The sequence below is a fragment of the Echeneis naucrates genome, chromosome 13 (assembly GCF_900963305.1).
Source record: "Echeneis naucrates chromosome 13, fEcheNa1.1, whole genome shotgun sequence".
Lineage (NCBI taxonomy): Eukaryota > Metazoa > Chordata > Actinopteri > Carangiformes > Echeneidae > Echeneis > Echeneis naucrates.
Window position 1 is genome coordinate 8,416,334 of NC_042523.1, and position 13,161 is coordinate 8,429,494.

At 41.7% G+C, this 13,161-nt stretch overlaps 1 protein-coding gene across 2 annotated transcripts in view; it reads left to right on the plus strand.

Moving 5' to 3' along the window:
* The window catches only part of robo2 (roundabout, axon guidance receptor, homolog 2 (Drosophila)), a 153,976-nt gene extending 141,560 nt beyond the window's left edge, over nucleotides 1-12,416 (plus strand). For both annotated transcript variants that reach the window (XM_029517376.1, XM_029517377.1), the window contains 7 exons: nucleotides 694-957; nucleotides 2,167-2,393; nucleotides 6,321-6,503; nucleotides 6,952-7,110; nucleotides 7,306-7,572; nucleotides 8,997-9,191; nucleotides 9,340-12,416. In XM_029517376.1, coding sequence (XP_029373236.1) covers nucleotides 694-957; nucleotides 2,167-2,393; nucleotides 6,321-6,503; nucleotides 6,952-7,110; nucleotides 7,306-7,572; nucleotides 8,997-9,191; nucleotides 9,340-9,341 — 1,297 coding nt within the window. In that variant the 3' untranslated portion in view covers nucleotides 9,342-12,416. The remainder of the gene's footprint in view (nucleotides 1-693; nucleotides 958-2,166; nucleotides 2,394-6,320; nucleotides 6,504-6,951; nucleotides 7,111-7,305; nucleotides 7,573-8,996; nucleotides 9,192-9,339) is intronic.
* Nucleotides 12,417-13,161: the final 745 nt, after the last annotated feature.

The following is a 13,161-nucleotide window of genomic DNA, read 5'->3' on the forward strand; positions in this document are numbered from 1 at the left end:
AAACCAGGCTGCACAGCAATGAAAACAAATGAAAGCAATCCACATAAGTTCATAGTTTATTTAAGCAAACACAACAGAAGAGGACTTGAACTAACCACGATATCCGTTGTAATGTAAATTACAATGACAATACATTCTGATTCTGATATTGAATATGTTTGTGAGGTACTGTATGGTGCAGAAATATATCTAAAAGGACATTTTCTCTTGTCATGGTGGGCCTGACTACAGCCTCGAGAGTGATTTTGAGACAGAGGAAATCGGCTGTGACTCTTAAACTGAGGGAGTGGTTGGATGCAATGGTGGAGACAGCATCCTATGAAGCTATTCTCTGTAGATTGAAAGGCAAAGAGGAAGATGGGATGAGCTCTTGGGAATTTTTTTTGAGTTGCACAAAGCAGACCAGAGACTAAATGCAGCGCCTTGCATCTTTTAATTTCTGGACTGGATCTCTTATAATGTGAATTCCCTATATATGTTATATTTGTTTGGATGTTATAATCTCTTTTTTTTTATATAACACATCCTAGGCCCACACCAAAAACAAAACAATACCTGTATCAACAACCTGAACCTTTTATATGTTTTTAAAAATGTCAATAAAAATTTAAATGACCAAAAAAACAAAGACCAGTTTTCACACACTCGCTGCAGGGATGTGCACTCAGTATCTCTTCTTGCTTCTCACCTCAGGTATGAGAGTGATGGATGGGGTCCCCCCATGCCTGTACAGACCTATCTTCACCAAGGCATGGAAGATGAGTTGGAGGAAGAGGAGGAAAGGGTCCCCACCCCACCTATCCGTGGGGTTGCCTCTTCCCCGGCTGCTGTGTCATTCGGACAGCAGTCCACTGCCACCCTCACCCCTTCTCCTCGGGACGAAATGCAGCCCATGCTCCAGGCCCATTTGGATGAACTTACTAGAGTATATCAACTGGACATGGCAAAACAGACATGGTAAAAAAAAAAAAAGAAGAGAAAGATTGATTGATCTTTGGGGAAACGTATACACACACATATAAAGAGAAGAGCAACCTGAAAACTCAATAAATATTTAATAAAAATATGTTATGGATGTTAATACCTGTAAGACAGCAGAGAGATGGAAATACAGACAATTCTAAAATATTGTCCATCATCACACTGTCCCTCTTGCTATCTGGTGATGAGTTTATTATAGAGCCTGATGGCTGCAAGGACGAAGGACTATAAAGGACTGTTTAAATCATCGCCATTAAAATTATAATTCATCAATTAATTTAATGTAATCATTTTTATTTCTCTGCCTGCATTTCTATCTCTCTATCGATCCAACCATCCATCCATCCATCGCTGTCATTTTAAGATACTTACTGTACACTTTGTTCCGTGTGTATCGCGCCATGAATTTATTTTGGCCCTGCAGCATGTTTCATGTCAACTGAGTGTGCAGTGGAGATAAAGCCATTTATCATTCCATTTTAATGGGCCTATGCTATCACTTAGGCGACTACTGTATTTTTCTCACTCTAAGAGAAACAATTTCTTACCCAGTTGTTTACTCCTCCCACACCTATACAGCACACCCCATTGTTGTAGTGCTCATGCAAGTCAGATGAAGGCCATGCTTCATTCTGTCGGCAACACAGAGAGAATGAGAGACTGGCATTCATTCATAACAGTGAAGTGTGTAGGGGGGTGCCTTGTCAGGAAGGAGATGTCATGTTACTCAGTAATGACTATGGTGGTTAGAGAGCATCTCTGACAACACCAGAGGGCCAGTAATTACAACCAATTCCCACTGCAAACCGCGTCAAAGACATTGCAGTCCTCAAACAAACGCAGCTGTCAGCAGAGCAGGCTGCCACTGAGGTGACAGCCATGTGTCGACAGGCCTGAAGAGCAGGCCTTTGTACCATCTACAGTGGCAATTAGTGGGTCATTGTGTTGGCATGCAAACAGCACTGTAGAATTAGTGGAATTGTCCAGATGTATTCAGCATTTTGCAGATGAATGGTCTCTAAAATTAGCTGTGCATTCCCATTTACATTCTCATTTTTTCACTGTGTTGGACCGCAGTAACTACTGAATATTCCCTGTATTCTGTGCATGAATCCCTCCACATTCCTTGATGTATACTGTATGTGCATACCAGAGTGATAATATGCTGCCTCTGTCTCTTCCCAGGCACATGCAGGCAGGCTCTCTCCCTCCACAGGCTCCAGCTCCTCCTGTGGGCTACGTGTCGAGCACAATGATTTCTGACCAGGAGACTGACCTGCCGGATGAGGAGGAGGAGGAGGAGGAGGAGGAGGAGGATGAGGAAGAGGATGAAGGCTACGGAGCCAGGCATCCCCGTGGTCTTGAGCACACACCAGGGTCTAGCATGGACAACTTGGACAGCTCTTTAACAGGTAAGCTGGTTGGATTCTGAACTGTCCCAGGACTTTCTTTGTTCTCTATGTTAAAAATTTATTTATTTATTTTTACTAATGATTCTGCAAAGTTTTCTCATAAACAATGAAATGTTATTATGCTTAGTTCCTAATCAGTGTTACACAATTTTGACCTAACACAAATGAACGACGGGTCGTATTCTTCCTTCATCTTGTTTTCACAGTGAATGGTTCATCGTTCATGTTCTTCATGTGTTAATTTTTACGCAAACATGCTTACTGAGTGCCCCTCAATCAAGTTTTTAGAGCATTTTTGGTAGACTCTGGGGAATTACAATAATCATTTCCAAAAAAAGAGATAAGAAAATCCATGAATTTTAAATAGGATAGTGAGAGGGAAATTAAGAGGAGGGAGAAGTAAGGCAAGCAGGGGAGAGTGACTGATTTAATTTGCACATAGCGTTGCAGCCAGCACCAACCATATCTTCTCAAGAAGATTTGAAATAAATTTCACGTGCGGCATATTCCATTCCAGACTGAAGGCACTATTTCCATTTTTACAACTCACTGAAAACTTTTACAGCCGTCTGTCAGGGGGACATATGAAGGGCATGACATTGCAGCAGCAGAGCTGGTTTCTGGACTGCTGCTCTCATGCTGACCAGGCCTGTGAGCTCGAGGGTAAACACTGCAGGGATGTTTTATCTTGTAATATGTGGACAGGATACAAAATGGTGGTGTCGTGTAACCAGGTGATAATGTGTATATGTCAGGGCTTCCTACAGAGTTCAAATATTAAAAAATAAAATCCATATTGGAAAATGTGCGAATGGGGAGAAAGAGAGAGCTGGCAGAGAGACTGGATCTGGAGGTGGAAGAGCTGAGCCCATTGAGAGAGAAATCATGAGAATAAGAGGGATGACAGTGCTGCTTGTTGGTCTGCAGCCCTAAAAAGTAGTTTTCCCTGGGATGATGGAACAGTGGTTTTGGTAGCGCTGACACATACAGCTGCTGCTGTAGTTAGAGGAATATAAAGCAGCAACTGGGCCCTAATCTACTGCATCTCTCCTCCACTGTATTACTCTGAAGACAGCACTATTTCTCTTTATCTCTCTGAAAGTCTGCCTCGCACCCCATCGTTTGACAACGCAGACGTGGTCCCTGCTCCAGGGTTAGCGGGAGGATTGGGGATAGCACTGAGATTCATTGCAGCCACCATTTTGAGCCTATATAAAGGGTTGGGTTGGAGCGGGGTTCCCGTTGAGCATTGCTTAATAGATTTGTCATTGTTTTAATCATATGGGAATAAGTCCCTTTTCATAATGCTACACCAAAGGCCAGTAAATCAAACCTTTTCACTGATGCTCCTGCTAAAAACTCAGCCTTGTCCTTTGAGGCCATTTTTCATTAGCAGATTGTCTCCACAGCCTCTCCAGTGCATTACTCTATTCTCTGGGATAATACAGCACATTTTTAGCAGATACATGTAAATCCTGATGTTGCAGTGCATGCCTGTGTCTTGTTTGAGTCAAAAAGATAAAGTCAGATAAAGAAGATAAAGCCAATACTTGGCTTTGTGTGTAGTTGGTACAGGTCATGTAAAGCTGAGATGTGGTAGCAGTGAGGCTGCTACTCCTACAGTGAGTTGAAAGCTTGGCCGCTCTGGGTGATTACTCTCCCATAAAGCCTTGTAAGGCTTGCGAGGAGCAGGGTCACGTCTCCTGACGACAGGTAGAGACGCCTGTTCGTCAGGGGGAATGATTTTCCTGCTTAACGACATGCAGATTAGGGTATCTGTCAGTATAAATCAGTTTTAGTGGCAGGCGGGACCTGAGCTGGATTTAACCCCCCCCTCTTAACTATCTTCCATTCACTGGCCTTGCTCTATCAGTGCATGGAGCAAGGGAGGCGTCAGCCTGTGGTTTTTAGAGAAGATGGTTTGGCCCATTGATCTGGTTCAAGACATGATAAAATGTCCTACTGCAAACCTTGGTCTGGAGCTACAGACAGAAAGAAAAATTACATTTCTAGGACAAAAAGAAAACTAGATTGAATTTTTATCAAATTATGATACAGTGATCACAGTTTGATTGGACCACTATTTCTGAGAATAGAAGTGCTCCAGAGGTTCAGCGGTAGAAAGTGGCAGTTAGTACAACTGAAGTCATTCTGTGATGTGATTTGCTGAGGCCGTGTTCCTTCGCTGAGCCGGAGGAGTTGGAAGCTTCAGTGCTTTGGCTGGCTCTGCCTATACTTCATTATCTGCTCTATTCTTTGTGGGAGGATTGGACCCAGTGGAATTGCTGTCTTTCTTTCTTACATAAAAAGTCTTAGAAAAGAATTTCAAAGAAAATAGCACAGCAAGATGGAGGGTCCAAAGTAGTTACAGCCCTGGATTTCAGTTAACACAGTAAAAATGGATTGTGTAAGGGGCTTCTCGACCATATGCAAACTTGTATTTTATAGACGTTTCCAGTAATCCCAAGGAATTTCACTGCATTACAGGCAAAAATCTGCTGCAACTTTTGCTGTTGAAGATGCAATTCCTTGAAGTCACATCCAGTGGCTGAGAAACCAACTCTATTAAACTTCGAGCTGAAGTTGGAGAGACTCCCTGATGGGGAAGTAGGAAAACTCTTTGAAGGGGATATCCATATCTGAATAAATAAACCACAAGCACAGTTTGATGTCAAATTGTATTGAAAAGAGAAGTACCATCTGACCACAGTCTAATGTGCGTCTGGTCTAGTTCATTTGAATCTCTGAACTCTGCCAGACATCATGGATAGCGTCAACCTTTTGTATCAAACTGTCCTTTTAATAATCCTGCTGCAAAATTTTTGTCCCCGTTGCTCTCTCAACCACCTTTAGCCTCACACCTCCCCAGTTCTCTGTTACACCAGCCTGTTCAATCACATCAGTCTTGTGTTCAGTGTGAGTGAGAGAGTGTGTGAGCAGAGCACTTGGGTTCTTGCCACTTCAACAAAGTCTGCCAAACCAGTCCCACTGAAAGCTGTCACATTAGCCGACTGTTCCCCGTGTTTTTCCGTGCCAAAGTGCCATATTTTTATTGGCAGGCGGATACTTTTATATTTCAAGTTCTGGCTGGGCTTTTTACATGAAGTAAAAATCATAGCAGGAAGAAATGTTCAGAGTAGCACAGATATTTATGCCAAAAGTCAGAAGTCTTACAATTTGTACACACCTCCCATATGGGTGCTTTCAGTCCCATCAAATACCTGATATTATGTTTGTGTTATAACATATTAAGTTGGAAAATGATTAATCATCTTTGCGGTAACGTGAGCAGAAGGGTCTAAAATTACAAAGGCTTTGAGTGAGATACCTTGAATTTGTACTACAAAGCTCTACCTTTTTAAAATACAGCACCAGTGAGACAGTGGTGATGTGCATTTTTACAAAAAAGATTGTGTACAATCCACCAGGTATTTGAGTCAATTCACTGTTTTGTGAGATGCTTCATCTGTGTCACCTGAGGCAGTTGTATAGCTAACTCTGCTCTGCGCAGGTGTCCTCATTGTTCTTTATCCTAAAAAAAGAACAAAATCAGTTGATGCCAGTCCTGCTGCTCCACTGTGCTCATTCTAGTGTGAGTCTTTGTGTACTTTTGTGTATGTCTGTGTAATATATGTAGAAAATGAAGGGAAGGAAGAACAGAATGACTGTATAAAGCCACTCACCTGCAAGAACAGAAGTGCCCTGCAGCAATCACAAAATTATTTAAGTGTAGGAGATTAATACTACCCTTTTCAATGAATGTAGAGAGCACAGATGTTCAATATTGTTATATTATGTATTCATATGGGTTACAGCCAGTGCATTGAGAAGTATGAGTATGATTTGATGGATTATAAATTGTTTTGAAATAATAAAGAAAAAGCACAAACAAATAAAGCAAAAACTGAAGCCTGTGGTGTTCCTCAGGGTCCATGGTGAATGGGTGGGGCTCAGCCTCAGAGGATGACCGTAATTTCTCCAGCCATAGGTCCAGTTTGGGCAGTTCGTCTGATGGCTCCATCTTTACACACTGCAGCTTTGCCCAGGCCCTGGTGGCTGCTGCAGACAAGGCAGGCTACCGCCTAGAGGGCACTAGCCTCAGCAAGAGAGGTTGGTGTGTGGAGATGAGCTCCCCACTGCTGAACTGGAACTTCTACCAGTGGCAGATGATTTGTTCTTTTCTGCTCTAATTGGTCCTCCTGTCATCCATTGGCTGATGTTCCCATATAATATTGGCTTGTTATTTCCTCTCCTTCTGCTGCTTTCGGACACTGTGCCCAGGTTGTGCATGGGATTTGTTGTATATGGCTGAACTGCGGGCAACTAACTATCCTTTACTTTAACTCAGATCCTGTAACTCATCTGGCTTACACCTTTCAAGGCTTCTGTCAGACTGCTTTTTTGTCTAATGACAACCAATTGCCTTTGGTTTCTAATAGGTTTCTGGGTCTTGACTGATAAGCTCTGCTGTATGGCAGCCTCAGCTCCACAGTCAAGGTGTTAGCGCCTTAATGTCTTTATTAACAAGCTGGCCTGTGGTCATTTATCCATCTTGCAGGTAAAGGCTTTTCCCACAGGCCCAGGCCCAGCAGTCCATTCTCAACAGATGGCAGCACAGTCGGCACACACAGTTTGGGCCACCAGAGGGCCACCAGGCCCACACGCAAACCCCGAAACCAGGGCACAGCACCCCACCGGAGAGATGCTGGTGCAGACGGTGAGGCAGCGACTGAAAATGAATTTCAAATAGTTTGTGTAAAAAGTTCTGTGAAGCATCTGTTGTTTCATTATATGGAGTTATATTCGTGTGTAACATAAAATCTGCTGATGAACATGTTCTGAAAAGATAAGAATCTCCTGTTTATAAAGATTACAAGTCATTTACGTATGAATTTGATTTCATTTGACACAGACCTACCTCCTCCCCCCGAGCCTCCACCCTGTCAGGGACAGGGCCGTATCCAGGGGGCCCGCAGTGTAAGCAGCATGGCACCCACTACAGATAGAAAGGCTTCTTCTCTGGAGCGTCCGCCTTTGTCAGGACCCCTGTCTGGGGCAGATGAAATGAAGAGCTCAATTGACAGACAGACACGCACTTCTCTGGAGCATCATCGCCAGGCTCAGGACAGGCTGGGCTCTGTGGACCGGGCTGATGATGGACGCAGAGGACACAAAACAGGTACATCTGAGGATCTGTCTAACAAGTTGGCAATCAGACGCTGACAGTAGTTTGGTCATGAGGTTTGGATGAGTCAGTGTTGACTAACTAGATGGAGATATGAGAGAAGAAATTGTGTGATCACCAAACTTATTCTAATATGTTGTTTTCCATCCCTCCAATGGTTGTCAAGATAGTTCACCAAACACTGCCTGATATTCCTGTCAAATCTATGCTGCTACCATGGCTACAAAAAGCTCTGGGAAGACAGTCACTCATATTTAAGGGTTGTGCATTCAAAATGCTTTGAAAGTTGTGGTATTATTTGTACATTGAAATGAAGGGCTGACAAATTTAACCACCAAAACCAAATTTTTTCTGTCTTGCGACAAATTATTACGAATGAAATGAATCACTAATCATTCGCATTCAAAACAATACTGAAGGAAAAGTGGAAATTTTAGAGCTCTTCACTGAAGTATTTATTTTCAATAAATACTACTTTATCTCAACATAGCAAGTAAACAGGGACTCTTGAGTTTTTACTGCTGTGCCTTGGAACAGAGATTTTTCTCTAAATTCTTGTGTTGAAATCAGCCTCCATGCTGTGTGGAGACTGCGCTCCCATGAACAGATTGCGCTGTCTGCCACTTGCTCTGGGTTTCAGAATAACCCCCTCAGTCCTCCTTCAGCCTCCCAGTGCCCCTGTAACTGTTGCCAACACTGGTCTGCTCTGCTCCAAGTAAAGCAGGAGGCCCCAACAACTGAAATGCACACTAATCGCTTCAGCTCTTTTTTCGCACAAACAGCAGCCACTCTACATCCCATCTGCGTGCGTTTGTGTATACAAGTGTGTATATGTATGTGTGTTTGCAACCATTAGAGCTCTCCATGCTGTGCAGCCGGTCGTCTTTGTGCCAGGACTTTTTCAGACAGTTTATCTGAGACTGTGAGACAAAGGCAGGTGCCACAATCAGCATCTTTACCAAAACCCCATAGGTGAATTCCCCTATGTGGCAGACCGTTGACTGATTCACAGTAGAATCTACTGAGGTCAGGGCAGACTCTATTACAGTCATTAGTGGAGCAGTGGGGAGCAGTTTGATGAGATTTCACACAATGACAGGGACTGCTGTGGGTCAATGTTATGCTGCCCCGCAGCAGGGGGTGTTTTGGGAGCTAGGGGTCCCTCTGTTATTGTATTTACCCCCTTACATGACTGGTCACACTACAAAGGCCATGTGTGAGGCTGAGTCCTCTCTGTGGCATGCCCTGGCACTGCCTTTTGGCACAGCAACTCTGCAGATGTCAGGACGAGAGGGGTTTGCAAAGTGCTCTTTGTCTCCATGCATCAGATGTTAGGTGTGTTTCACGGCAGCAATGAGCATCACGTAATGTATCTGCTCCCTAAGTGTGCCTTTGGGTCCCTCTCCATTTGTTTTCAGAGGATGGGTGCCTGCCATACAGTAAACCATCATTCCCCTCTCCTGGTGGACACAGCTCCTCTGGCACAGCCTCCTCCAAGGGCTCAACAGGGCCACGCAAGACTGACGGTCCACGGCAGCCACAACAGTGGACGGCCACTGAGCATGCTGAATTCCTGGGAACCAATGGACAGGGACAGTATTCGGGGGAGTTATGTGAGTAAATTCAGGATTTTTATGTTTTCAGCAGTGTTTTATGAGTATGTATCTAAGGAAAAAGAAAATATGTGCATTTCTGAAAGCGTTTGATTGATTCTGTACATGAAAGTCAGAACTCTGACACTGTCTCTTTTGGGTCTCACAGAGTGATGTGCCAGGGGATGTGAACTGAAGAAACCCCAGTCTTTCAGTAAAAGAATGACGCCCTCCTTGTTGCGGGGCAGCGAACTTTTGTCCTTACTGTGTGTTCTCAGAGGGAAGGAGTGCAGCAGAGGGCACTACAGAAAAAAGCAGTGTCACAGAACTGTAAATGTGATGTATAGACACAGACATACTGTACATCTCACTATGTTTTCGTCCTCAAGAAAATATTTTCCACCTCCTACCTTACTGTAATTTTCTTTTTGTTAAAAAAAAGCAAGTAAAAAAAAAAAAGAAAGCATCTATACGAGAACAAACTTTCTGGTAACTGCCCTTGGGGAAAAAGGGAATTTTGTTTCCTGTAAATATATTCTTTAACTTGTTGTTGCATTGCTATGCAAGCCGAGTTCAGTTTGAGCTTTTTATTTCCATATACAGGAACAGTTGGTTTTATCTGGTTATTTGTATTATATGTGAATTGAGTGGCTGTTGTGCCATAAAATAATTGTTTTATAATCCATTATTTGTTAATAGTTACCATTAATTATTATCATTATTATTTTTAATTATTGTTTTTTGCACTGCAACTTTTGGTGATAAGCACAAAAACATAGCTCCTGCTGACATGAAGAACCGGAAGAATATGTGAAGAGGAGTTTCTGTACTGTAAAGAGAAGAAAATTATATACTAATGTACAGAGAGATATTAAAGAGTCAGACTTTGGCTCACAGACAGCAACAAATAAGGCGCCCATTTCCACAGTTGAGACTAATTGGGTGGCAGACACACGAGGTTCCTGAAGGTCTGAAGAACATATAAGGCTGGGAGAACTGTATGCAGAGGATACTGTATCATTGTAGGCGACCGAGTTGACTATTTAATTCATAATTAGCTGTTCTACAATTATAGATTGTTCACAGAAACCTTTAGCGCCCCAAAATGCTGGGCAGCTTCAGACATGGTTATGTTTCAGAGAGGAAGTGTGTGCGTTTTTGGGTTTTGTTTTGTTTTATTATTGTTTTTTTTGTTTGTTTGTTTTTTACACAAGTGTCTCTAAGCCTTTAAACTTTATTTTGTACTTTGTGATTTACGGCCTAAATAATTTCACCACAATATGTTTACGCTCCTCGTTCAACATAGCAGCGCTCTAACCATAAAAAAGTCAAAAGCAAAGAGGAGTCAGGGAAATCTGTCCATATGCTGTCGTTCAATCATAGCACTTACAGAGACAGGGTTATGATTCTTCTGAGGCCTTAACAGGAAAGACACCACTACCAGAGGAGTCTTTATTATGATCGGAAGCAATTACACTCCCAAAACACCCTAAAATATCAGTGGAGCAATATAATTTGTTTACATCTTTGTTTCATTTATTTGTGTTTTATTTCCATCCATTTTTTTAATATTGGTTGCTTTTAGAGCACTTACCGTGTTATGTTTATTATATTATACTGTATATGCTACAGTATCATCCAAGAAAACAACACATTGACCTGTGTGGTCCAGCTAAAGTGCTGTTAAATTAGGTTGTGTATTTAAGCAGCTGTTGCTCGAAAGCTTGGTCCTTCAGCTACCAGCACACTATGCTCAGCACAGTCTGGTGTCAGTAACTCTGAGAGGAAATGGTATGGGCATAATTTAGAATGTAGCTTTGAGTCTGTGTTTGATCCCAAACAGTTGAGTGATAACGGAGAAAAGCCTTGTCGATTAACTAGCAGGTCCTACTGCTTCATTTCCGCAGCCACAGTGTGGAGCAAAACACTTTCTATCTGCCTGACCGCCAAAACAAACACTTTTCATCTGCCACTTTCGACTTCACAACCTCGTATCGGTTCTCGATATTAGAATTTCCAGACAAATTTTTTTATTGGTTGTCCTTTTTTAAAAGAAAGCGTGTTTATTTGTATGCCTTTTATGGACTTCAAAACGCTGATTACGACAATGTTTTCAATATCAATGTTCAGGATTTTTGTGGTTTAATGACTGTTTGTTTTGTCTTTTTTTGTACTGCTAATGTTGATAATAGGGGGTGGAAACTAAAGGCCATCAGATGCTGTTGTACTGTTGTTGTCATGTCATCGTCATTTTCTATCATCCACCCAGTGGCCAGTGTTCTGGAAATGAGGTGCAAAGAGTATCTCAGGTTATTTTACATTCTGGTGGTGTTTATGTATGTGTATATATCTGTATATATCCATATACATCTGCACTTGATTATGTCATTCCATTTTCATTGACAAAAATATCCCTCTCATACCCAATACTTTTGTTCCCTCTTCTCTTTTCTGCTGTGGGTTTCAATTCTGAGTATAATGTGCTGGTTCATCCACCTAAAGACAAGATGTCAGTAAAAGAACATACCAAATTAAGATTGATATTTCTAATGTCTAATGCGTTTTTGTGTCTCTTTAATACTCATTGTTTTCTTTTAAATCACGGTGTCGTTTTGTATTTATTAAAATGATAATAAAAGTATATTGTGAAATATGCATAAAGATTCGTGAAATATAAAATGTGTTTTTTTGTTCCTTGTAAACTTTGCCGACAGAGCTGAACAGCGAGGCCATAAGGAGATGATAGGCACACTGTGCTCAGAGCATGGTGAAGCGCCAGGTCAGTAGTCGTCTGAGTCACTCTTCGTCCTGCATGTTCACCGCAGTTCTCCTCTCATGTCAAATCTAAAGAAAAACTTCAAACCTTTTTTGAACACAAGGAGCAAAGATGCTCACAATTTGCTTGTCAAAACAATAGAGAAAAAGTCTTTTTGGATGGATGAAAGTACCTTGGCTTTCACTCTCATTTGTTCATTTTCTCAATATTGTTGGTTCTTTGTAACCTATCTGTGTGTTGCCTTTTTGCTATAAAAGAAAATTAAAAATGACAAAAAGAGAAAGTTGTTGGGTGAAGTCTTTCTGTACAGTATGGGCTGAGGTGAGTCCTCAGTCTGATGCCATTTCTACAGTACAGTACGTTAAGCCTTTTTTCTGTAAACCACCTCCTTTATTCACTTGCATGTCTTTGTCCAAAAAGAGAGTGGATCAAGAAAATAACCTTTTACAGTCTCATTCCCATGTCCTGTAAAATAAATCCATGTTCTTTTATTTCCTTGTACCTGGATCAATATCAAATAAAATATTTTTGAAAAATGAAATTGCCTTAAATGATGTGTCTGTGGTAGACTAGCTGCACTGCAGGGGTGTACATGGATCCAAACTGGGTACTATACAGTGAATAATAGGGGAAGATACACAGCGAGCTGTGAGGGAAATGTCTCTGAACTGCAGTTTTCCACTTTCTGTTGGCTACTTTCTTACACTGCAGCTACATCAATATCAAACATCGCAAGTTTTTCCTTGTTTCCAAAATATGCGCTCTTTAAGGTTTTGATAATGTTTGACTCAGCAACCTAATGTGTGTAGTTATTTTTGTGATGTATGTGTGAATGAAAATGTGCACTGAGGACGTGTAGCCCACAGTGTGTGTGTTTGTGAAAGAGCTCCTGACTCAGCTGTGCTTTTTATGTCAAACCAATCCCTTCCTTCATCCTTCTGGAGGAGCAGCTTCAAACACAAATCCAAATCTGCTAAATCACTGAGACATGCAATTTGCTTTCAAGCCCCCTTATGTGATTCCAAGTAAAATAACTTGTCAAAAAAGTGGTGCAAAACCAAATGCATGAAACAACCAACAGCCAATGTTATCTGCATTATGTCCTTATTTAAAATAGCACAAAAAAGCTCATTCTTTCTCGTGTCGTCCCTCCACAGAACACATTGTGTTTTGTTTTTTGTTTTTTTAATGGGAGTGTGGTAGGATGAGAAAAAA